Raw genomic sequence first — 25,963 nt, 5'->3', positions numbered from 1 at the left:
GGAGATCATAGAACAAAAGCTTTGCTTCAACTCAATGTTGGGTGGATGCAGTACTAGGACTAGCTAGGAATCAAGTCATATTCATGGTTCAACTCCTCCAATGATATAACATGGGATCAAACCTTTGTTTTTATATATGTTTAAAATCAAATTGAAAACAAAATTGCATTTTTTTAAAAAAGTTTTTGTGGGTTTTTACTTAGGAGGGCGTTTAAGTAATTTTAGGTGAATTTTTTGCTATTTTTGAAAGTTTTTGCAAAAACTGACATTAATGAAAGTAGGGGGTAAATTTTGGCTATTTTTGATAAAAACTCTTTATAATACAACAAAACCTGAATGGGCAAGTAAATAATAAATTCATAAATTCATTTACAGTAGGAAATCAGGAATTAAAGTAAATCAATTACAATTATAATAGGAATTCTTGGTGTGTAAGAAAAGTAAGTCAATATCCACAAGTCACGCCAACACTCCCCCTCACGTTGGTGCATAGATGTCGCCAATGCCCAACTGATCCAGTGAATTGTGGAATGCTTTACTAGAAATTGTCTTTGTCAAAATATCCGACAATTGATCCTCGGATTTCACAAAAGGAAACTGAAACACTTTAACCTCAAGCTTCTGTTTGATGAAGTGTCGATCCACCTCAACATGTTTAGTACGATCATGTTGAACCGGATTCTGTGCAATGGCTATAGCAGCCTTGTTGTCACAAAAGAGATTCATTGTGGATGTAGGTTTATACCCAAGTTCAGTAAGCAACTTTCTTAACCAAAGAAGTTCACAAATCCCTTTAGTCATGCCTCTGAACTCGGCTTCTGCACTGGATAAAGCTACTACATTCTGTTTCTTGCTCCTCCATGTCACCAAATTACCTCCCACGAATGTGAAGTAACCCGATGTGGATTTTCTATCTGTTACATTACCTGCCCAATCTGCATCTGAATAACCATCAATATTTAGATGACCATGCTTTGAGAACATAAGTCCTTTTCCAGGTGCAGACTTCAAATATCTAAGTATCCGAAAAACTGCATTCATGTGGTCTTCACTTGGAGAGTGCATAAATTGATTGACAACGCTCACCGCATAAGCAATGTCTGGTCGAGTATGTGACAAATAGATCAATCTTCCCACTAACCGTTGGTATCTTTCTTTGTTAGTTGGAACTTGATCCGGATATTCTCCAAGATGATGATTCTGAACAATAGGAGTGTCCGCAGGTTTGCAATCTAGCATTCCTATGTCCGTCAACAAGTCCAAGACATATTTCCTTTGAGATAGAAATATGCCTTGCTGCGATCGAGCCACCTCAATTCCCAAGAAATACTTGAGTCCACCTAGATCCTTCATCTCAAACTCAGTAGCCAAATAGTCTTGTAGCTGTGATATTTCCTGTTTATCATTCCCAGTAATAATCATATCATCAACATAGATTATTAATGCTGTTACCTTCCCTTTTCCGATGTTTCAAGAACAGAGTATGATCTGAGTTGCACTGTTTGAAACCATTGTTCTTCATTGCCATGGTGAACCGTCCAAACCATGCACGTGGTGACTGTTTCAATCCATACAATGCTTTTCTTAACCTGCAAACTATTCCAGTCTGAGTAGTATTATATCCAGGAGGAATGTCCATGTACACCTCCTCCGTGAGTTCGCCATGTAGAAAAGCATTCTTTACATCAAACTGGTGTAGTGGCCAATCCAAATTAGCTGCAAGGGACAATAAGACTCTGACGGTGTTTAACTTTGCAACTGGTGCAAAAGTTTCTTCATAGTCTATACCATAGGTCTGTGTGTACCCTTTTGCCACAAGTCTTGCCTTGTATCGCTCGATAGATCCATCTGCATTATGTTTTATAGTAAACACCCATCTACATCCGATAGTCTTTTTTCCTCGTGGTATAGTCTCCAATGTCCAAGTCTGATTTTTCTCAAGAGCTTTCATCTCCTCTTTTATAGCTTGGACCCACTTAGGATCTTTCAATGCTTCAGAGACCTTGGTTGGAATATGGATAGCAGACAACTGATGCACAAAAGCCTTGAGTGGTTCAGACAGCTTCTCAGTGGATACATGATTTGCAATTGGATACTTGGATGTCTTGCCAATATCAGGTGAATAACGGTTTGGTGGCTTCCCACGATTTTGCCTGAAAGGTAATTGATATCCAATAGTTTTATCCTCTAAATGCACAAGTCTAGTAGGAGTATTTACCTCAAAGATATTCTCAGGAGATTGGTCCGTTGGTACTGTTGAATGAGAGGGGGGTCTTCATCTTGTTGTTCTGAGTTGTCTGTAAGAGTATGACTCGAATCAAAAACATCTTCGCAAGGGTTAGGCGATCGATCGTTGTTTGGCAGAGAGCATTCGCACGTGCCAGACTCGGGACGATCGATTGTTATTGTTTCTTGGCCGAGAGCAATCTTCGTGCATAGATGAATATCCTCATGTTCCAAGCTGCTCCAATTGAGCTCTTCACTCGGTATCTCCCCCTGAAGAGTAGAATTGGATGCTGGGTCATAGAAGAACATATCTGATTCTAGAAAGGTGACATCCAAAGTGACATAGGTTCGCCGGGTAGGAGGGTGATAACATCGGTAGCCTTTCTGATGAGTGGCATAACCCAAAAAAACACAACGAAGCGCACATGGATCAAGTTTGCTTCGTTGATTTTTGTGGAGATGAACGAAGGCCACACAGCCAAAAATGCGAGGGGTAAGCACCAAAAATAGAGGGCAGAGGCCCGTGTTGCGCGAGCACTTGTAATGGAGTTTTGAAGTTCAAGACCCCAGATGGCATGCGGTTGAAAAGGTGGATAACAGTGACGACATCATCATCCCAGTGATGATGAGGAACATGGCCATCAATGAGAAGAGCACGGGCTGTTTCAAGGAGATGACGATTCTTCCGTTCGGCAACACCATTTTGTTGTGGTGTCTGGGGGCAAGTTGTCTCATGAATAATGCCATGTGTCTGGAAGTAAGTCTGAAAATCATGATTAACAAATTCTCCACCGTTGTCAGAGCGAAGAATCTGTATTCGAGCATTGAACTGTGTTTCCATCTGTTTGTGAAAGGATTGGAACAGGGAAAACACTTCATTCTTATTTTTCATCAAATAAAGCCATGTCATCCGTGTACAATCATCTATGAATGTGACAAACCAACGAATACCGGAATGAGTAGAAATAGGTGAGGGTCCCCAAACATGAGAATGAATTAAAGCAAAAGGAATAGTACTTTTATTCATACTTAAAGGATAGGATGCTCTATGACTCTTGGCTAGAATGCAAGTGTCACATTTAAAATCTGAGTCCTTAAATACAGAAAACAATTCGGGCAATAAGTGTCTCATATAACCAAAAGATGGATGCCCCAAACGTCGGTGCCAGAGCCAAATTTGTTGGTGCTTGTCATCAGACGGATGCTTTACACTATTGGCACGTCCCATACTGAAGTCATCCACATAGTACAGCCCCCCTCTTTTAGTACCACGCCCAATGATCTCCTTGGTGAGAATATCCTGTAGTAAACAAAAATTGGGATAAATTAGTGCACAACAATTTAGTTGTTCAGTGGCCTGACTTACAGACATTAATTTATTGGACAAAGATGGAACGAGTAGAGTATTAGAAAGGGACAGAGAAGGTGAAAGGGCAACAGTGCCGGCCCCTGTCACAGGATAGGTAACTCCATTTGCATTGGCAATACTTGTGCGGCGGGGTGTAGTGGTGTGCAAAAAATCATTCGGATCAAAGGTCATATGATCAGTGGCGCCAGAATCAATTATCCAACCAGTAGTATCTCGTAGATCAGAAGTATGAAATGCATAACCACAGTTACCTGAGACATCCGGAAGCGCGGGACTATCAGGAAGGATCTACCTGCGGGAACAAGGCTAATGGGGGTTCGGTAGAGACAAGAGCAACACGGCCGGAATTACTAGCAGTTTCTTTGAGCTTGCGAGCGCGGAGGTTCTCCCACCAATCAGGATAACCATTTAGCTTAAAACAGGTGTCACGGGTATGTTTGAGGTTGCCACAGTGCGTGCAACCACTTCCATCAGTCGGAGCCTTGGGATGGGAAGGTGGGATGGTTTTAGGAAGTGGCGCACCAGCAGCAGTAGCATATGACTGGATCTGAAGGTGGGCCGCAGTAGAGGAATTATGGGGCTGTCCGGCACGAGTAGGGGGACCTGATCGAGGCGTACTCTTGGCCGCTAAGCCAGCACCAGTGGCTCGATCGGATGAACCCATCATCACTGCTTGTCGAACATCTTCACGGCGAACATAGGCATAAGCTTGGTCAACAGTAGGGAATGGAGTCATGTGAAGAACATCACTTCGGGCCTTATCAAGATGATCATCAAGGCCATCCAAAAATATGTAAACTCGATCTTCCTGCAGAATATCATTATAGCGCTTGATATCACTTTCATACTCCATCATATTTGGACGACGAAAATCAATTTCTCTCCATAAGCTTTGGAGAGTATTGTAATAGGTTTCAATGGAGCCACCAGCTTGTCGCATACGAGAGACTCGTCGTTTCAGATCATAAACCTCAGAGGTGTCAGTGCCATCATAGTAAGTTGTGGCAATTGCATCCCACACCACTTTTGCCGTCGAAAATCGAATGAAATTGCCAATCAAGCTCTGCTCCAGAGAATTGATGAGCCATCCCTTCACAATAGAGTTCTCAGTGCAGCGAGGAAACGTTGGAGCGGTCGAAGGAGGTTGTGGAAGATCGCCATTAATATATCCCAATTTGTCTTTGCCGGAGATATACAACTCTACAACTTGGGACCATAGGGCATAGTTGGTGCCATCCAACTTTATGCCAATCTGTGCAACGGAAGCTTCATAGGTAATTGTCGTCGGAATCGTTGTCTGATTCTGGTTCAAGGTTGTCGTCTGATTCGAGGTCGGGGTCGTCGTCTGAGTCGAGGTCGGGGTCGTCTTGGTAGGATCCTGATTTAGGATCAATTTCTGAGTCTGCATCTGCATTAGTTGAGCCACCTGGGCACTCAACTCGGCTATGGTTGGTTGAGAAGGAGAGGAGGAAGCAGTGGTGCTACCGCCATGAGGATTAGAAGAGTCATCCTCCCCCATGGTGGTGGCTAGGGTTTAGAAACTAGAGTCAGCAATCCCAAGATCGCCGCTCTGATACCATGCTAAAATATGAAAACTATGAGAGAATATTTGTTTGTGGGAATTTTCTGTGTATTCTTCTCCTTGTAGGAGGTCATATTTATAATACAACAAAACCTGAATGGGCAAGTAAATAATAAATTCCTAAATCCATTTACAGTAGGAAATCAGGAATTAAAGTAAATCAATTACAATTATAATATGAATTCTTGGTGTGTAAGAAAAGTAAGTCAATATCCACAAGTCACGCCAACAGAACTAACACTGAAGATTAGTGTGATTATAGAATTCGTATATTTTTCAGAAATTACACTTTGCACAACCCACAACAGCACCTTGTGGGTCTTAATTTTAAACAGCACCGCGGGATAGATAGTAGGGAGATTCACTATTATACCCAATATGGGGGCCCAAATTATAAAAATACCCTATATAAAATGGACTTTAGAAACACACCTAAAGCCCATTTACAACATAACAAAAAAGTTTTTAACTTCTTATAAATTACAAAACTGCCATCAATTTCTTAAAACAAGCCCAACCCCAAAATCTCATAAAAATGTAGGGCATCAAAGTAATTTAATAATCAATATTAAATTCTATAAGGCTAGCTATCATTTTTTGGGTTTGTTTATAGGAATTCAATTGTGTAGGGTTTATTTATAATATTAGTGCTAGAAATGGGTATATCACTAAATATCTCTAGATGGTAATGCTCTATTTTCATGCAATTTGACTGTGTTATGTTACCAGCCAGTTTAACTTAGTAACCGGTTGGCACTTGAATGCTCTTCTAAGTACAAATTACACATGAAGGTAAGGTTCTTCTTTTCAGTACTCTAATCAACCATATATGCAGTTACTAGTTTTTTGGATTACATACAAGATGAATGCATTTCAAAATGTTTATTTTGGCTGAGGTGCGTGGACAGATTTCTGCATTGGAAGAAACAAGAAAGAGATGCTTGCACTGTACCTGTATCTGCAGATTTTATTTTTCAAATCATCTGTGTTTTCCTTTAAAAGGATAAATAAATAACGAAATTGATCAACAACACTTTCTGTAGATCCATCAGAGAGGCTTCAAACCCTTTAATTTCATTCTCCTTCCGATGTTAGATCAAATGAATGTCACCAATAATCTCTGCAGGAACAACATCCTTCTTTAAATCTGTGAAACCGGGCTCGATCCCTCACAATTATTTCCCTATTATATATCTTTGAAATAAGTTTGATCACAGCATGACAATCATCACATATTCTTAGGTTCTTAATCACCTGAATTGGTGTCCCCTCACTGGTACTAATCAAACCAAAAGCCACAGCCAACTTCTCACAATGATAACTCAATGCATTTTCTTTCTCCTCCTCCCCTATATCATGCAGCACATTATTAGTCTTGGCCACATATCCATAGGCTTTGACCCTCAACATAATCTCGTCTAGCTTTGCATAAATCTCACGCCATTTAACATGGCTTTGATCACCATTCACAAACTTGTGTATTACACCGTCCACTTCTATGTAACCGAAACCTGGTATCTTCTTCACATCCCTTCTCTTCATGGCCTCCCTCACCCTGCCTACGTCGTCCCATCTCTCATGAGCCGCGTAAACATTTGATAACAACACAAAATCACCACAACCCTTAGACCCCATCTCAACTAGTTTCCGTGATGCCATTTCTGCCATTTCCACATTCCCATAAGTCTTGCTAGCACCAAGTAAAGTCTGCCAAAGCACCACATCAGCAAACATAGGCATTGAATTTATAATCTGGTAAGCCTCTTGAAGCCGTCCCGCTCGTCCCAACAAATCGACCACAGTCCCATAATGCTTAACATTAGGGAACACCCCTTGCACCTCCATTGAATTAAATAACCTAACCCCATCTTCCACCAGTCCTGCATGATTGCACGCACAGAGAGCAGCAAGATACGACACTGCATCAGGGCACACCCCACTTTTAGCCATCTCCCCAAAAAGCTCAAGCGCTTTATCACCATCGCCATGCATAGCAAACGCCATTATCATCGTATTCCACGTTATCAAATTCTTCCCACATTTCATATTCTTAAACACCCAATATGCTTTATCCACAAAGCCGCATTTGGCATACATATCAATAACCGCATTGCACACAATGACGTGCATATCAAGCTTCCCCTCCATTATATAGACATGTATTTTCTCTCCTCCTTTCACTCCACCCAATTGCGAACAGGCCGAGAGCGCACCCAGGACCGTGACTTCATTGGGCTTCAAACCCTCTTCTTCGCTCATTCTTTTAAACAGAGCTATAGCTTCAGTGGGCCGACTCCCCTGAGCCAACCCAGCAATTAAAGCATTCCAAGAAGCTATATCCCTCTCACTCATTTCATCGAACACCTTCTGTGCAAAACCCAGGTCGCCGACTTTGGCATACACGTCGAGCAAAGTGGTTTGCAGCAACACGTCGACCCCAAACCCAAACCGTACAATCTGAGAGTGAATCTGCATGGCCTCAGAGAAAGCCAATGCACGTGCGCACGCTTTCAAAGCGAAGGAGCACGTGAGGGCGTCGACCTTTTGGGAGGCTTGTGACATGGTCTTGTACCATGAGATGGCTTGGGTGGGTTGGAGGCTTTGGGCGAGGCCCCGAACGACGGCGTTCCATTGATTGGTTGAAGGCTTTCGCAGTTGGTGGAAGAGAGTTATGGCATGAGAGAGGTCGGCGATGGGGGAGAGGGCACAGAGCTCGATGAGTTTGGTGGTGAGGGAGGGGTAGAATTGGAATTTCCCACTTGTTAGGAGGTGGGATTGGAGCTGCTTGATGTGCGCGAGAGAGGTGCATTTCTGTAACAAGGACTCCAAATTGGCCATTCCATGCTCATTGCACCTGTTTTTCTTTTAAGCGCAATGCTGTTGAAAATAATAATAAATAATAATTTTAACTATATAAAACTCGTCAAATTTGGAGATCATTTCAAATTTGTATCCAAACCTGTAATACCCTACAAATTCATACAACGAAAAACTTACATGCAAGTCCCTTCATTAGTAAATCATTAGAGCATCTACAATGGTGGTTTGTGTAAATTTAAGAGTGTAAAAGTCATTTTTACGTTCAAAAGTCATTTTGGGGTTTTTAAAAAATTAGAGCCGTAGGATGTTTTATCTGTTATAGCACCAATTCAAATGTCATTAAATCAAGCGCACTAAGGCACAAGTAGGGCCCGAACTAAGTTATGTTGGGCGACTGAAGTTGTATTTGCGAGTGTGGGGCTCGTAATTCCAAAAACTTTGCTACTCTTCTCTCTCCTCTCTCCTCCTTTATCAGTCATGGAACCAGCTTCTGGGATGTAAAAAAAGATGTAAACTTCCATCTCTTTTTGCATCTCAGCCTAAGAATGCAAATGTACAACCATTTACATACGACCATTGGAGCTGATTCCAGCGATAAGGGGTGTAAATATGATATACACCTCCTTTTACATGCGACCATTGTGGATGCTCCAAGGATGATGTAAATCGAAAGTTGTATATTAGATTTTTATGTGTTAATTAAATGCAATTAAATATGAGCCATTGATTTTCAAAAATAAACAATTTGGGCCACTCATTTGGTGACCGTTAGAGGCTCTATTCAGCCAATTTGCACTTTGTCTTTCATGGGACCTGCTACTTTGCTTTTTCTTGAGAGCATCATTCTACTTGCGCGTATAGGGAGAGTGGAATCACCTTTTTAGCTGCTCTTCTGTCTCTTTTCTCCTCATTTCTTGTTTGTGGGGTCTGCAAAATGGGTGTAAAAATGGATATAAATTAGCATCTTTTTAGTAACTTTCGGTGGCAATATGTGTAAATTTAGCATGCATCCACCTTTACACACTACCATTGCGGATGCTCTTAGGCATTGAAGTACCTACTTGACAAAAATGAATTTTCTTTTCTTGCAACGTTTTAGACCAAGTGTAGAAGTAAGGTCATCCCCAATGGGGGCTCTAAGGGGTGCATCACCACTTTTGGGCTCCAATAAATAGAAACCCATGCACACAAAAAAAACCATCTCCAGTGGTCCAATTTTGACGCCCTAAATGCTTGAGCCTCACCAGAGCTCAACCTAAATATAGGTACATGGTTGAAGCTCTTGAAACTTAGTAGGACCGGCATAGAAGGAAAAGCTACGAGCCCATGCGTGTTGTCGGCGACACTCCTTGCGACTGTAGCATATCTACTTGCCCAAACAAAGGTTGCTATCCACTTTATTTATTTATTTTTAATAATTTGACCAATGGCTACATGTAGGGGTATAAAAAGATCAGATTCGGTTCACATATACATCAATTCAAATATGAAGTCATTTATAATCGGATTATTAGATTTAGATTGTATTCGGACTATCGGATTGTACCAATCAATCCATATCCATTAAGCATCGAATTCGGATCAGATCAGATTATTATCGAATTTATTTTGATATGTACAAAAAATCAAAATTTCATTAGTAGTCTCGTTCTTTTATTGTATTTGTCTACTTTTTCTATCAACTTTTGATATTTTATCATAAAAATTAGTTTTAAGTCTATTCTTAGTGCATATAAAACTAAAATTACTCATTTACACATATCAAATATTAATATTAAGCATATAAAAATTAAATTTTACTTCATACTAAGTTGGATCGGATTGTCAGATTGAGAAGTCCAATCCATCTCCTATTAATTACATCATATTCGGATCAAAATCTAATCCGTTGACAACTCTAGCAACAAGCTCTCAGCAGCTAGTTCCATTGTTTTTTTTTTTTTGTCAAGTGGGCCAACGGCTACAAGAGCTCAACGGCTAGTCTGAATTTTTGTTTTGTTTTTAATTTTTTTAGGTCTCATAACCAATTCTTCCTATAAATGCCCACCAATTTTTTTTTTTTTATAATTTAAATCTTGTCCAAATTTTGATTTAAAAAAAGAATAAGTTAACAAAAAACAAAAATAGCACATAAATCAAATTACATCATAAAAAAATATATAAAACCCAAGATATAGAGCTTCCCATTGTGAGAGAGATGGCTTTAAAGCCCCAAAGATTCCATCAGAGCTCTAAATGAGGCTCTATCAACCTCTTTTAGAGTTCCAACCATTGGGGATGGCCTAACATGGCCTTTTGTCTGTGTGACTCACTAATTTTTTTGGGCCTTCTCTTTTAGTTTTGAACTTTTGTATTAGAAATCAAAGAATTGAATAACTTTTTACAATTAAAGACTAAATTTTTATTGCAGACACATGTTAGGCTAGTTGGTAAGGATAGCTTAGACTTTAATTATCTTTTTTGAAGATTATGGCATGTTTACTAATCCGAAATTGGGTGATGAGAAATTGAATCTAGGAGAAGTTGGATTGAGGAGTCAGACTTCGGATTCACATTGAAGATGTTTTCTAAACTATCTGGAATTGGAGTATGAATGATATTGATTCCTACGAACTATTAACCCAAGTGTCTTTAGGCCTAAAGGGATTGAAGCACTTAGACACTTCTATGAACTACTAAAGAGAGAGTAGAGATTTCTTTATACCTTTGAAGCACTACCTTGAGCAAAGCTCAAGGTTGATCACCCATGGAGGGCCTTCACTGAATGATTCTCCATAGGAACTAAAAACCTGAGATGGTTGCCACCCAAATATTTGGCCTCTAACTTCATACACACCAAAGGAAGAGGATGGAGGAGGAGATGAAGAATCACAAGGAGGTGGAGGTGGTAGTACCCCTCCTAGTGGTGGCCAGCCATGGTGGAGGGGAGGGAGGAGCATGGTGTTGCCTCTTTAACCTCCCATCATCCAAAACCCTAGAGAAAGATGATGCCCATCTCTACCTATATATAGGCTAAGCATTTCAAGTTGGGTCACCCATGACCCATATCACTTGAAATTACCTGTGTGGGTCATCAAGTGGGTCAAAACCATGTTGGCTTGAGTCAAAGTCAAAGTTCCTATTAGGAATAGAATTGTTCCTATTAAGAATAGAATTTATATTTTATTGGAGTAGAATAAACATATTAGTTTAAACCCAGATTACTTTTGAGTTGGTATCAGAGCAGGTCTGATCTGTCTTTACAATATCAAAACCCTAATCCTAAAAATACTTATTTATGTTGCACCTAGCCTATGCACCTAAAACTGTGTCGCCTATACACCTAAGCATGAGTTATCTCATATCACTTACTATCGTTGTCGCCATCTAATCTTTAGCAGCCACCGCCATCTATCACCATGCCGGATATCACTGAATCTTCTTCTTTTACCCCTATTGTGATGGTTCATATTGAATCTTCCACCAATCTACTTATGGGATTCGAATTGAATGGATCCAACTATGAGATATGGGCTTCGATGATCAAACTCCATGCTACTACACAAGGCAAATTAGGTTATCTGACTGGTCACACTGCTGCCCTTTATTCGCAAGACCCACAATATAGGAATTGAAAAATCACTGATGCTACTATGAAAAGTTGGATGCTACGAACTATGAAACCCAATTTGTTGAATATATTTCATACTCTACCTAATGCTAAGGAAATTTGGGATGCTGTTAATCTGATGTTTTATAATGGTTCTGACATATCCCAGCTATATGAACTGCAGTGTCAGGCTACCCGTCTCAAGCAAGAGGGTCGTCTTGTCTCTACCTATTTCGCCAAACTTAAGGCAATCTAGCTTGAATTGGACAAGAGACATCCTTTTTAGATGAAGTGTGCTAATGATATGAAGACTTTTCAGGCTGCTGTTATGGCAGATCATGTGTATGAATTTGGCTAGCCTTTATGATACTTATAACAATGTCCGCAGTGATATTCTACGGAGTGATAAAGTTCCAAGTATCGAAAATGTCTTTTTTATGGTTCGTCGAGAGGCTCAACACCAGATTACTATGCTTGGATCTGGCACCAAGATTGGGGAACCTAATGTTGTGTTTGCTTCCAAAAACACTACTCTGGTTTCTTAGCCAAAAGGGTCTGGTTTCTTGTCGCCTGACTTCTGTAGAAAAATACAAACTGAAGTGTGATCACTATGGTGAAAAGAGACATACTATCGACACCCGTTGGGCATTGCATGGGGTACCATATTGAGAGAAGGAACGAAGGCGTTTAAAAAAGGAACAACTAGGTAACGAAGCTCATGTGGTTGTTGCGGTTGCCACTTCTGTGGTTGACGTCACCACTGGGCACATCCACTTTATAGCTACTGCTGATGTGGCCGTGACTGTGGTATCAAGCACTCCAACACTGCCGCCTCCAGGTAATTTTGGTTGGGCTTTCCATGCCCATGATCCAACACTGCCGCCTCCAGGTAATTTTGGTTGGGCTTTCCATGCCCATGATACACGTGATACATGTTGGGTTATTGATTCAGGAGCTACTGACCAAATGACGTATAATTCTACTTTATTCTCTACTACTCTTCCGACTCATCATGATCATTTCTGATTGCTAATAATACTGCAGCTCCTGTCTCATGGGCTGTTTCTGTACTCTTGACACCTGCTTTACTATTAGACAAAGTGTTACTGGTTATGTACTCTTGACGCCTACTAAACATGGCTTATTTCTTTCACAAAGGAAGTATGTCATGGACCTGCGAGCTACTAGCAGATACTGAAATGCTTGACTGTAAACCAGCTGATACACCTATTGTTGAGAATAATAAACTTTGGGTTTACGTGGATAAGGTCCCAACTAACAAAGAAAGATACCAAAGATTGGTTGTGAGATTGATCTATTTATCACTCACATGCCCTGATATTGCCTCTGTGGTAAGCGTTGCTAGACAATTTATGCATTCACCTAATGAGGATCATATGGCTGCTGTGATGCGTATTCTAATTTACTTAAATTCTGCTTATGAGAAAGGTTTATTATTTAAGAAAAATGGCAACTTGGATCTAGAAGGTTACACTGACGCAGATTATCTACGCGTATTACATATAGACTTTCTACATCAGGTTACTTCACCTTTGTTGGTGGTAACCTAGTTACGTGGCGTAGCAAGAAGCAAAATGTTGTGTCTCGGTCCTCTATAGAGTCTGAGTATAGAGGGATTGCCCAAGGGTTTTGTGAAATGTTGTGGTTGTGGTGGTTATTTGCTGAAATTGAGTTTAGACTGGATGCTATTACAAAGCTCCACTGTGATAGTCAGTCTGCATTTGAAATTGCTAACAATCCCGTGCAACATGATTGAACTAAGCATGTAGAAGTTGATCGGCATTTCATTAAGGTGAAGCTGGAGCATAAGTTAATTTTTATACCTTTTTTGCCTTCTTTGAAGCAACTTGTAGATATGTTGACTCATGCCATGTCAAAGCGCCGATTTGAAGACTCACTTGACAAGTTAGGTATTACCGATATCTATGCACCAACTTGAGGGGGAATGTTGGCGAGAGTCAAAGTCAACGTTCCTATTAGGAATAGAATTTATATTTAATTCTAATTATCTAATTTGAAAAGAATTAGGAGATTTTGTATATATTTCCTATTTATACTCACTTTGTATGTGTGTATATATATATATATATATATATCCCTCCTTGAGAAAAGAATAAACATATCAGTTTAACTCCTAATTACTTTTGATAACCCACCATCTCTTCCATGTGGCCAAGATTATCTCCTTATTGGGCCTCTTGGGCTTCATCTTTTAAGTTGTCATGTAGAACTCATCTTATAAGCCCAATGGGTCCAAGTCCAATGGGCCTTGAACTTCTAAAACTAATTTAGCCCTAATACAAGTCCCGAGCATTGATTAATTAATTAATCTTTATTAACTAAATACTCTTTGTTCATCATCTCCTAATTAATTTTTCATCTCTTACCTTTATGGGTGTGCAATCCATTAGGTTCTAATTGGCTAGGCAGTAGGCAATTCGAACTCTTCCGTAATTGATTGTGAATTAAAACCCCTTTTTAATTCTCCCTATTATGAGGACCCAATTATGGCATGTCCTCATGGCTTCCACAAACCGTAAGTGACGTCTAGGAACATGTCACGGTTACCCAAACCAATGTCGAATAAGGTGGAGAACCTATTCAGTTGGAATTACAATGTATTACGATCCTTCTCTAAAATAATGTTTTCTCTATCACATCATTAGAGCATGGAAAACATGTCAAGCCCCTAATGTGAACTTTAAGCTGATATGACTCATAGAAGTATGATTGAAATCATCATTCTCAATCATACCTAATGCTTCGGCCGAAGACTCCTAAATCATATCGTCAGAGCATTCTCCTTCTTTGCTAAAAGTAGAGATCTCTTGTTGTACACTCACATGCCTCCATGAATTGATCATGAACCCTAATCGTACAGAATAAAGGGTATGAAGAGTGCAAAAAAAAAGAGGGGAATAGTTTTGTGTTTATTTGTTCATTCTAACTGTAGTCCTAACAATTCTCTATTTTGTGATCCCTTAACAGCTACTTGGACTTGGAAATGGTTGAGTTCACTTTGCATGAAGTACTGCTTGCCTCAGTCAAGTCATGGTTAAGAACAATGCCAGGAGTATCCGGATTGTCCATGACGCAGCAGAAGAGATCATGAATGGGACCTTAGGCTTCAACAAGTGTTAGCTGATTTCGTAGCCGTATCAATTAATGTTATGCCAACCGGAGGGCAGCTTACTATTGCAGCCAATTTGACCAAAGATGAGTTAAGACAATCCGTTCATCTTGTGCATTTGGAGCTCAGGTACAGCTTAGTTGATTCAAAACATTGATGTGTTAGCATGTATCTTGTACAAACAAACGGTTCTCTCTAGTCTCTACTATTGATTTCATGTATAAGTGGGTTGCTTGTATTACAACTTAAGCGATTATCATGAGATATTGAAGAATTAATATTTCTGGATCAGGATAACACGTGCGGGTGGTGGGATTCTGGAAGGATTGCTGAACCAGATGTTTGGAAACGACGTGGGCATATCCGAGGAGAGCATTGGCCTGCTCGTGAGGAGTAAACTGGTGAAGCACGGAGACGTAAGGTATCTTAGGGAAGTAGGCAAGGCAACCTTCATGATATCCGTGGAACTTGCTGCTGCACACAAGTTAAGGTCCTAATCAAGACAATTTTGGACGGGAAACAACACAGATTCTCAAGTGTACAGCCAATACAAGGAATGAGAGTTGAGGGTTGCATCTTTGATATGCCCTGTAATTTCAATTAACTTTTTTTTCTTTGGAAACTTTTGTATTGCTTTTTGTAAATATGCATGTCCCAGTCTTGTTCTTTAAAGGGTCTTACCTTGTGATCAGTGGCGGACAGATACACAGAGGAGCAAGAGTGGTCAACTTACCCCTGCAACCTCGAAACGCCAGCCTGGTCTCAAAATTAAGCAGACTGGTCATGCAAAATGGTAGCTATAAGTAGTATGTGAAAATGGGTGCTTCTTTAAAATCAAGGAAGGAGCTTTCGATTCCACCCACACAAAAAATAAAACTGAGATGAGGAACAGGTTGTCACCTAAAATTAGTATTAGCTTTTCTGGTTACAATTAGACCACAATGTGCCTTAATTTTTTAGGTGCAAATACAGCGTCAAGGTTTAAGAAATAGAATGGTAGCCTTTAGCAAGCGATCCAGTTTATACTTTGGGTTGTGTTGTGTTGTGGCCTACACCTTGTTCGTCAAATTTACTCAACCGAGCTCTCATCACTTTTGACTGTTTTTTTCTTTCAAGCGTTGTGGACTACCCCTGTTTTTGGCATAGGAACAATTGCCCTTAGTGCCTCTGCATTGCATAAGACCCTCGGATTTGGGGAGGTTCTCTCCTAAATGAATCTCCTCTTAAATCCATTGCAAGACCTCTGGCAAGCCTTTTTATGCAATAACCCATCGATTAACGGGCAGTTTGATCATTGACTTCTTCGAGCCGGTGAAGCCTTATGAAGTCCCTATGACTGCACTGCTGCTGGGGCCCTGCAGTCATACAAGCTTGCAGCTAAAGCAATTGCCCGATTGCAGTCTTTGCCTAGTGGAGAGGCTTTGTGATACAATGGTCCAAGAGGTTTTTGAACTCACCGGTTATGACACGATGATGATGGCCTATAAATTTCATGATGATGATCATCATGGAGAAGTGGTCTCTGAAATTACCAAGCCTGGCCTGGAGCCATCTCTGGGTTTGCATTATCCATCCACTGACATACCTCAGGCTTCACGGTTCCTATTTATGAAGAATAAGGTCCGAATGATTGTTGACTGTTGTTGTGCAAAACAGGTGAAGGTGCTTCAAGATGAGAAGCTTCCAGTTGATCTCGCATTGTGCGGTTCAAGTTCAACCCTAAGAGCCCCACATAGTTGCCATCCACAATATATGAAGAATTAGGGGGATGATGTGGTTGCGAGTCCTGTTTCTGTTCAACCTAAAAAAAGAAGAAGGAGACATTGGGGTTTGGTAGTATGTCATAATATATACAACTGCCAAGATTTGTTTCCTTTCCCTCTCAGGTATGCCTGTGAGTTTCTAGCTAAAGTATTTGGCATCCATGCCAATAAGGAAATAGAGTTGGAAGATCAGATGGTTGAGAAGAACATCCTGCGCACCCAAAATTCATAGAGAACCTAAAAAATAAACCGAAAAATGCTACAAACTTCTTGTGACATTTTCTTCCTCTTTGAAGCTGTAAAATATAATTTTGAATTAAAAATAATTCAAAGAATTTCTCAAACTCAACTATGTGAGATTGTTTTTTTTTGGGTATGAACTATGTGAGATTAAGTTGAACATTAACCACATCATATTTGGGTTTGAGAAATGTTGCTCCTTCTAAATGCACCTACATTGATCCATTGGAACAAGTTGGGCTTTTCTAATTTTATATAATTGAGTTTGCGAAATACTTTGATTTTTTTTATAATTCAAAATTATATTTTACAGCTCATAGCAAGTAGACCAAACAAACCCACTACACCACAATGCCATCTGATTATTTTTTTAATAGCAATGAGCTAAAAGCACCACCACTCATAGGACACTAACAATTCCATACATCTCTTCCCTAACTTATTCTTGGGTTGGAATCTCTTCCCTAACTTGCACAATGTTCTAATTGTTACTAAATCATTACAAAAAATATCCAAAGTAAATATGTACGAAAATTTCATTTTATAATACCAACAATGTTAAAAATAATATCAAGTGTAATACGTTAATGTAAAAACATAAGGCTCCATAAGTAAAATAGACGTCTCATTTCTCTTTACAAAACTCTAATGTTTGGACCTAATAGTAACAAGTAGAAGTAAACTGATTTCCTAGTTCTCCTCAAAAGCCATGATCTCCAATTAGCTGACCGGTTGCTCCGATCTGCCAAAAAATTTCATTGATTCCCAAAATATAAGATATTGATGAATTAACCAAAAAACAAGAAACTTTCAATGACCCAATCTACCATAACGTCATAGACAAATATGAAGTGCCCAGATGAAGCAATAAAGTACCAAAGCAAACGGAAAACGTACAGAGACCAAAACAAACAGTTGCCACATTACAATTACACCAATGAGTGACCAATTGAAGCAATGAATTATGAAAGACATTAGCACTAGATTTCTGATTCTGAAAGATATAATCACTAGATTACTTACATAGAAACCACATATGCAATATCCTACGCATCCCCTTCTCAAAAATCAAAGCTCATATTCCCATGTCACAACATTTAACAACTAGTAAAAACAGGGTTATATGCAGCACTCATAAATGAATCTGTTGGCATCCACCATGACACTAATCTAGCAGGCTCATCCAAACAGTGACAAGGGGAACAGGTGCAGCAGCAGACTGTAACTGCTATTTCTAACTTCAGAGTAAGCCCTGATCCATTTTGTCAAAATCTTCTTACACATACACAAGTATCAAGCAAGATTCATTTAATGAATTTGCTCAGTGTTTTACACTTATTTTATTTTTTATTTTTTGCAGGAAACAAGAAAGGGTGAACAATCAAAGGAAGGGAAAACCAGGATTAAAGATCATATACCAAAAGAAAAGTTGGAATTGGAACAAAAAGCACCAAAAGAAGAAAATATCAAAAGGGTATGACATGAACTCAATCCAACAATGATGAATCATTAAACCATATATAGCAAACAGTGCCAAAATTGCTTGTATTGAAATTTAGGATTAAATGCATGGTTCATCCCTAAAAAATGCAGATTCATGCAAGTTCAGACACATAGATTGTTGAAATTTTGCAGGTTTTCAAGCCCTTAAATGTTATATCCCTTTTCATATCTTATCCAAAAGCACTCAAAATGATCAACTCATTTTTCAATTACAGGGACTGATTTCTTTTCTGCTGAATATGTTTTGTTTTCTCTTTTTGTGTTCCTCCTGAAGGGTCAACTTATCCATTCTATTGAGTGTTGGAGGGTCAAGTTGGCAATTAACTACTGACTTGCATTGATATTCATAATTATTTAAGACCACATGGACTGTCCTATTTCCTTGGTGAATTATGGTCCACATTCGTCATTTCCAAACATGCCATTATAATCATGTGTTTTTAATTGTAACAACTTATATTGGTCTGCGGAAAACCAAAGGAGGACAACTTATTTCACAGACACTAAGAAACACTAATGACAAAAATTAATGAACTTTTAACTCAAAAATCAGTTGTTTACGTTGTATAATCGGCTAAATGTGGTTTGTGAAACATTTCTTGTGGAAATTTATTTCTATAGATATGAATGATTGATGGAAAGTACTTTCAGAATTTGATATATGTTGTTTGAAAATGGAAAGAAGTTGACGAATGTAACAATCATGTATATTAGAAGCCAGCATGAAGAGTACCCAATGATATGAATTAATTAACAAAAGTTTTACTTATTTGTGAATGGTCAATTATACGATGAGAGGTACCTCGTAGCTTTTCTGCTCGGTAGTCAAATCCCTCTCCTTCCATGAGTTGAATTTCTTTGAACTCTTCCTTATCGATTAAAGCCAGTATGCTGCCTGCCATCGGGGATTGCAAAGAGAACTATAGGCTTTGAAGGCCTGATGTAGCGAACATCACATCGGAAATATCCTTTCCTCTCAAGCTGCAATATATCTCCTCGCTTGAGATTTCGCATGTTGCAATCACCCAAGGCCGCAGTCTGCTTTTCTGTACATGCGTTAAGCACATCAAGGAAATCCTCTCCTTCAAGCTGCAATCATAAGTTAAATAATCGCATAGCAATCACTTTTCAATAAATTTAAGTTTAATACAAAGTAATATGCTATGCTAAGGTGCTATAATTTAACAGCTGCGGGACATACCTTTTTCTTTGTTATCAAATAATTGAACTCCATCAGTGAGAGCTTATGTAGTTCATCTATTTGAGGTAGCCATGTAAGCTTCAATTTCGTCGTCTTGAAGGACCCCTCAAGATTCAAAACCTCTATGAGTTTGAGGTTTCCATCTTCATCTTTCTCAATCCCTTTGACAATGGCATTCCCCCAGTCCATCAAGGTCACTTCCTCATCTACCTTGATGGACTCTGCATCAACAAAGTCTAGCCATATTGTCCTTGTGTACTGCCTTCGCCCCAGCACCTTCGTACTTCTTGTGCCTCGGAATGATGCGAACGAATGACTTCTCAGGCCCATTGGTCAGCGTCAACAACACCCGCCGCTCTTCAATAACGGCGATGTGTCTTGGGCATACTGGATCAATTATCTTCTTATTAATTGTCCAAAGTTTGTCCCATTCCATGAGATTCAGATTCTTTGAAACTCCCTAAAACATAAAGAGTATAAAAGTTAATTAAGAAATTAAAACATTCAAAATAGTGGACATCGCATACAAATAAACTAGTAGTGCCAAGGAAAAGCAATTGGTGTAAGGACATAATAAGCAGCGGGAAGACATTATATGTTATAGGCATAGATCATAACTGCTTTTGTGCATCTACAACACAATAGTGTCTTACCTGCTCAAGAATGAATTGTATTAAAGCTTCAACTTTAAGACCTCTGGGCACAATTCCTTGAACAGTTGGAAAACGAGGATCATCCCATCCATTAACCTTCTTATTTTGAACGAACCACAAAAGCTTGCGCTTGCTGAGAACTGTATAAACCATGTTCAACCTACTGAATTCATAGATGTGCACTTTTCGCAGTCCCATATCCTCTTGAACTCGCTGGTACTGAGGATTGCGGTCGTGATACTCACTAGATCGGAGTGCATGAGTAATACCTTCTATAGAATCAACAAATGGGCAAGCAAAATCATAAGTCGGGTATATCTTGTACTTGGATCCGATCCTATGATGTGGCATTGGATTGCAACGATAATAAACTGGATCACGAAGAGATTTATTTGGATCCTGCAATCCAGCTCCCCACGGACACAACACTGCAGACCCCTATCAGAACCAGCAATCATTTCCTTCCATAGTTTTAGATTCTCCTCTACATTGTTGTTTCTACATTTGGATTCAATGCCATCCATCCTTTCCTTCTGCATCTCCTCACATGGTGTGTCATCAACATATGCCTTACCCTGGCAAATCAAATTCTCAGCCATTTCTATCAACTGAGGGAAGTAATCTGAAGTATAGGTAACCGTTTCATACTTGATACCCAAAGTCTCAATATCCTTGAGAAGATTGTCCACGAACTCATTGCTTTCTTTAGCAGGATTTGTATCATCAAATCGCACAATAAGCTGACCCTGATACCTTTGAGCAAAATACTGATTCAACAAGGCTGCTTTTGAGTGCCCAATGTGAAGAAATCCACTGGGTTCTGGCGCAAATCTCAGTCAAACCTTTCCAACCTCAGCTTCTGGAAGGTCTACTTCTAATGTTGGTCTGTTTCCTGCTTTACCTTTCTCAGACACATCTCCATTTACACTCATTGATTCCTGATTGGCTTGAGTGCCTTTCGATTTTGTTGTTGCTGGCTTTCCCAAGCCTCTCTTGCCAACGAAGGTAACGATGACTTCATTCAGGGCACCCCCCGTATTCCGCTAATAGTGAATTGAACCACCGAGAAAGGTTGCAGTACTTTTTCGACTTCCTCAAACTTTCCCATCTTTGCCTAGTTTCTGCCATGCATAGAGCGTTAATTAAGCATCTCCAAAAAGCACTTCTATTTATGTTATAGAAATGTTTACACAAGAATAGTCCTTAGTTTAGGACCTTATCCTTCAATTTCTAATGCTTTACATAACCATGCCAAATAATGATAAAAACAATAGGAAAAGGGAGTGAAAGAAGCAACGCCATACCTAATAGACTTGACCAGATTAATATATCGGCAATGGAAAAAGAGTAATCAACGAAAAAACTACGGCTTCCCAAATAGTCATCCAAATATTTGCATGCATTCTCAAATGCAGAACCCTGTGAAAGCACAGGTGCTCACTCATGCCACTCATCAATCTGGGCAGCTTGAATTGCATTCTCACCATACAAGTTAGCAATTGGACCGATATATCGAAGAAGCACAAAATTTCCATACAATTTCAACCTAAAACGAAAGATGAACAAATGCATTTAATCCAACATGAAAACAGAGACGAATACAAATAAATCAATAGCACAACAAAAATGGGGATTAGGATTTAATCATTGGAGAAGTGCAAGAGATGAGGACAATCAGCAAGTAGAGATTTGTCGTTAGAGAGAGAAATGCCAGCGAGCTTGGCCACCACGAGCACCAGGAGAGGAGGGTTCTCAGCGGCAAATGAAAGCACCTTAACCTCCATTAAAATCGAAAGCTTCAGATTTTGCTCTTTGGGCTTGCTGTTGCTTTGCTACAAATCCTGAATCAGAGAAATGAAGGCATTGTTTAAACTTCAACGATATAGCCTCTTAAGCAAATATAGCCTCTTAAGCAAATATAGCCTCTTAAGCAAGTATTTCAAACAACCTATTGCAAACAAAATTTATAAAATAAAATAAAAAATCAGTTAGACACAGGAAACCCATGACACAAGTCAAAAACAAAAAAAAAGGCAGAAGCCAGATTTTTAGCTATCCATACCGCTTAAGCAAGTAATTCAAACACCCTACTGCAAAAAATAAAAATAAAAAAACAATTCTATTAGACACCATATTTTTGGAGGACTTGAGTCCAAATTAGTCTTCAAACTCAAAATAGCATATAGTTTCACTACTCATCATTAAACACAAATATTATTTTTCTGAGTTAACTGAAAATAATAACATAATAAGACATCACAGGAAGCACCAAATATCCAAGATAAAAGTCTCAACAGAAAACCAAATGGTTCAAAGTAATATTGTAATCAACACATCCACTTTATACAGTTATAACATTTACAATGAATAGAATCAGGCTTAAGGTCACATGTCTCTCGTGTAGTATATGAATTATCTGAAATTAGTAATTAGGCTCTTCATCTCAATTCCAGAACAATTATTATTCTTTACTGTTCTTAATTATATATGCCCTAGATGATGATAAAAACCATTTCAAATTAACATAAATTTACCCATGAAGCTAATTGAACTACCTTGCATAAAATTCAAGCTACCAGTGATCATCACATAAAGCCAAAATGGTTTGTTAAAAAAGAAAAAAACATGGCTGGATGAGCTTGAAAAGGATTTCCAAAACAATCAAACCAACATTGAAGGATGATACTCCATCAGCTAAATTCCATTGTCCAATTAAGTGTATAAAGACAACTCCGCAGCTAGCTTATACCTAAAGGTCAGGAAAAATAAAATCTATGTGGAATTACTTGAAAGATCAGAAAAAAAAATTCTCATAATCGAAGTTGGACAATTCTGTGTCTTCCCGCAGTTACTTCCCTTGCCAGTAAAGTAGCTCTCGGTTTTTGACAGAAAACTAGAAAGGGTGAACAATCAAAGGAAGGGAAAACTAATGAATGCTATAACAAATGAATTTGAAAGTAATGAATGCTATAGCAAATGAATTTGCTCTGTCTTTTACACTCTTTTTTTTGGGGCAGGAAACTAGAAAGAGTGAACAATAAAAGGAAGGGAAAACTAGAATTAAGGATCATCTATCAAAAGAAAAGATGGAATTGGAACAAAAAGCACCAAAAGAAGAAAATATCAAAAGGGTAGAAGTGAACTCAATCCAACAATGATGAATCATTAAATTATATATTAGATGTTTACCGTTTGTATGGAGAATCAGTTTGTTTCTTACGCATCTTTTTTCTACAGGTTACTAACGAGGGTGAACAATCAGACAAAGAAATTGAGGATGATGCACCAAAAGAAAATTTAGAAATAGACTAAGAATCAGCAAAAGAAGATGACACAAAGCAGAGAATTGACCCAATTTCACTTGCAGAAAAGCCACATCAAATAACATCAACAAAATGGCACAGAGAGAGAGAGAGAGAGAGAGAGAGAGAGAGAGAGAGGAGGTGTCGCACGTGAGATAGTGGGCGAATCGGCCACTTGCATCTGTTTCTCCCAATGAATTTCACCAACATGAAATTAGGGAGCTTTAGTTTTAAAACACAACATAGTTTACGAAACTACATTGCACAACATATGCCAATGAAATATATCTCTGAACCTCAGTTTTAACGATTTTATAACTTTCATGAATAAAGGGGAACAAAATGGCACAAAATGTGCAACTAATCCAAATGAATTCAGGTTTTTGTATGTTTTTAGTTAAAATCAGTTTTACATGTTGAAAGTTGAACTAAGCACTTAGGCTGGTACATATTGGAGAGAGATGGCTCCACATTCCTCTTAACCAAATTTTCAACCACCAAACCTACGTTACCCCTAGATTTTGACACTAACTCCCACTTCACCAACTGCACTTATTTCCCCTCTCCTTGGCCTTGCCATAAAAATTCTCATCTGAGCTTCTCAACCTTCATCTATTGGGACTACTTATCCTATTCGATAGTATTGTGGGTGGGATTTATGCAAAGATAGTAGAAATAGGTAAAGTGTTTCTCTCAGTTCTCAGTTTTAAAGGAAGGGGAAGGGAAACAAGAATGTTTTGGTATGACCAGTGGCATGGAGATGCTCTTAAGGATTCTTTCTAGGTTTGTTTTCTTAGGTGTCGATTTTGACTATCATTCATTCTTTCACTAAACTCAGAATTGCAGAATCAGAATCAGCAATAGGAAGTTCATCCAAAAAATTTAGCTTCCTCAGTAACTCCTTCACTAAACTCTTCCTTAAATAACAAGTTTGATGTCAGCAGAAAACTTGTAAAGCTAAACACCAACTATGAATTGATCACAAATTCACAAAATAAATCTATGCCAGCCATAAAATTTGAGTTTCTGGAACAATAAGGTCACAAAACAGGAACAGGGGAATCAAAAGAAATCCATTATCAAATTTAAACAAAAACTCACATTACTAACAAACAAAACCCAGCTATCCAAAAGGAATAGAAAAAGCAAACTGACCTTTGATATTGGAAAAGTCCCCAATTTCTAGGGTTTGAACTGATAAGAGAGAGAGAGAGAGAGAGAGAGAAGGACGAAGAGAGAGAAGGAGAGAGAGGGAGCAAGAGAGCTTCAAGCTTCTGCGAGCGCGAACCAGCAGCTGCGAATGACGCGAGAAAATAATTCAAAAAAAACGCATTTTGTTATAAAGAAGTGAAGCCCACGTAGATAAAGTTAGAGGGTATTAGTCAAAAGATGGAATTATGATGTTGGAGAGAAATCATTATGTCTCCCTTAAAAGCCATTTGCTTTGCCTATAAATAGGCATTATATTTGCTTGTAAACACACACGAATGAGAGAAGAGAATAGAGTGAGAGTTAGAGAGAAGAGAAAGAGTGAAGTCTATCTAAGGAGAAATTCTGTCAGTGTAAACACCACAAAGAGAAATATAATTCCACTCCCAATATTACAGTGGTACTTCTCATCCTCTGATTATTCTAGTTTTATAACACGTTATCAGCACGATAGTCTCTCCTTTTTATTTCTGAATTTTTCCCAACTCAACACTATGTGGTTATTTCTCTGTCTCCTCTCTGTCATATGTCTACTCTCACTTTACTACTACGACGACATGCAAACTTTCTTTTTTGTGTTCTCACAATTTTTATGTTGTTTCATCCATGCTTGTTTAATTTACTTCTTTGTAACGTAATTTGGAATGGCGCGATTTTTTATAACCCGTCCTGTTATTTTATGGTGGTGTAATTTTTTTTTACCCATCGCGTTGTAACACAAATTATTGTAATAAAATGATGGTGTGATCTTAAAACCCATCTATTATATCTTGAATAGTGGCGCAGTTATATTGCCCACAATATATGATATATTATGCACTTCATATATATTAGGTGGTGGCCTTTATCCCCACATTTATTTTATTTATGGTATGGAGTAGGTTTATTACCCATACGGCAATATTTATTTAAAGGTGTGGCGCGGGTTTATCATCCACATAGATGCCTTTACTTTTATTTAAAAAGTATGGAGCAGAATTAGTGCCCATACAAGCACATTTACTTTTATTTAAAGTATGATGTGGAATTAACCCTCATACTTTATGAATTTACTTTACCGCACATTTACTTTTATTTAAAGTATGATGTGGAATTAACCCTCATACTTTATGAATTTACTTTACCGCACATTTACTTTTATTTAAAGTATGATGTGGAATTAACCCTCATACTTTATAAATTTACTTTACCGCATATTTACTTTTATTTAAAGTATGGTGTGGAATTAACGTCCATACAGCAAACAATTTACTTTATGAATTTACTTTACCGCACATTTAATTTTATTTAAGGTATGGTGTGGGTTTATCGTCCATACCAGCAAATTCATAGCACTTTATTTTTATCATCAATTA

The 25,963-nt window shown here is 38.6% G+C and overlaps 1 protein-coding gene and 2 pseudogenes across 2 annotated transcripts; 1 reads left to right on the top strand and 2 right to left on the bottom strand.

Moving 5' to 3' along the window:
• Window positions 1-6,124: 6,124 nt before the first annotated feature.
• LOC117637654 (pentatricopeptide repeat-containing protein At1g34160) lies at window positions 6,125-8,015 on the bottom strand. Its single transcript, XM_034372597.1, has one exon. It carries the CDS (start codon window positions 8,013-8,015, stop codon window positions 6,285-6,287), a length of 1,731 nt encoding a protein of 576 aa, XP_034228488.1. The 3' UTR covers window positions 6,125-6,284.
• A 6,762-nt stretch (window positions 8,016-14,777) lies between these two features.
• Window positions 14,778-16,732, top strand: LOC117638295 (annotated as a pseudogene).
• A 532-nt stretch (window positions 16,733-17,264) lies between these two features.
• LOC117612217 lies at window positions 17,265-24,722 on the bottom strand (annotated as a pseudogene). Its single transcript, XR_004583319.1, has 7 exons — window positions 24,555-24,722; window positions 21,743-21,938; window positions 21,395-21,644; window positions 20,098-21,211; window positions 19,445-19,904; window positions 19,046-19,332; window positions 17,265-17,482 (listed from the first exon to the last, which is right to left on the bottom strand). The product of XR_004583319.1 is annotated as a glutamate--tRNA ligase, cytoplasmic-like (transcript).
• Between the last annotated feature and the right edge of the window lie 1,241 nt (window positions 24,723-25,963).

The sequence above is a fragment of the Prunus dulcis genome, chromosome 8 (genome assembly GCF_902201215.1).
Source record: "Prunus dulcis chromosome 8, ALMONDv2, whole genome shotgun sequence".
Classification (NCBI taxonomy): domain Eukaryota; kingdom Viridiplantae; phylum Streptophyta; class Magnoliopsida; order Rosales; family Rosaceae; genus Prunus; species Prunus dulcis.
This window is presented reverse-complemented; position numbering and strand designations above follow the sequence as displayed.

Excerpts from the sequence above, each read along its gene's own strand:
- LOC117637654 (XM_034372597.1), bottom strand. The coding sequence starts at position 8,015 with ATGGCCAATTTGGAGTCCTTGTTACAGAAATGCACCTCTCTCGCGCAC.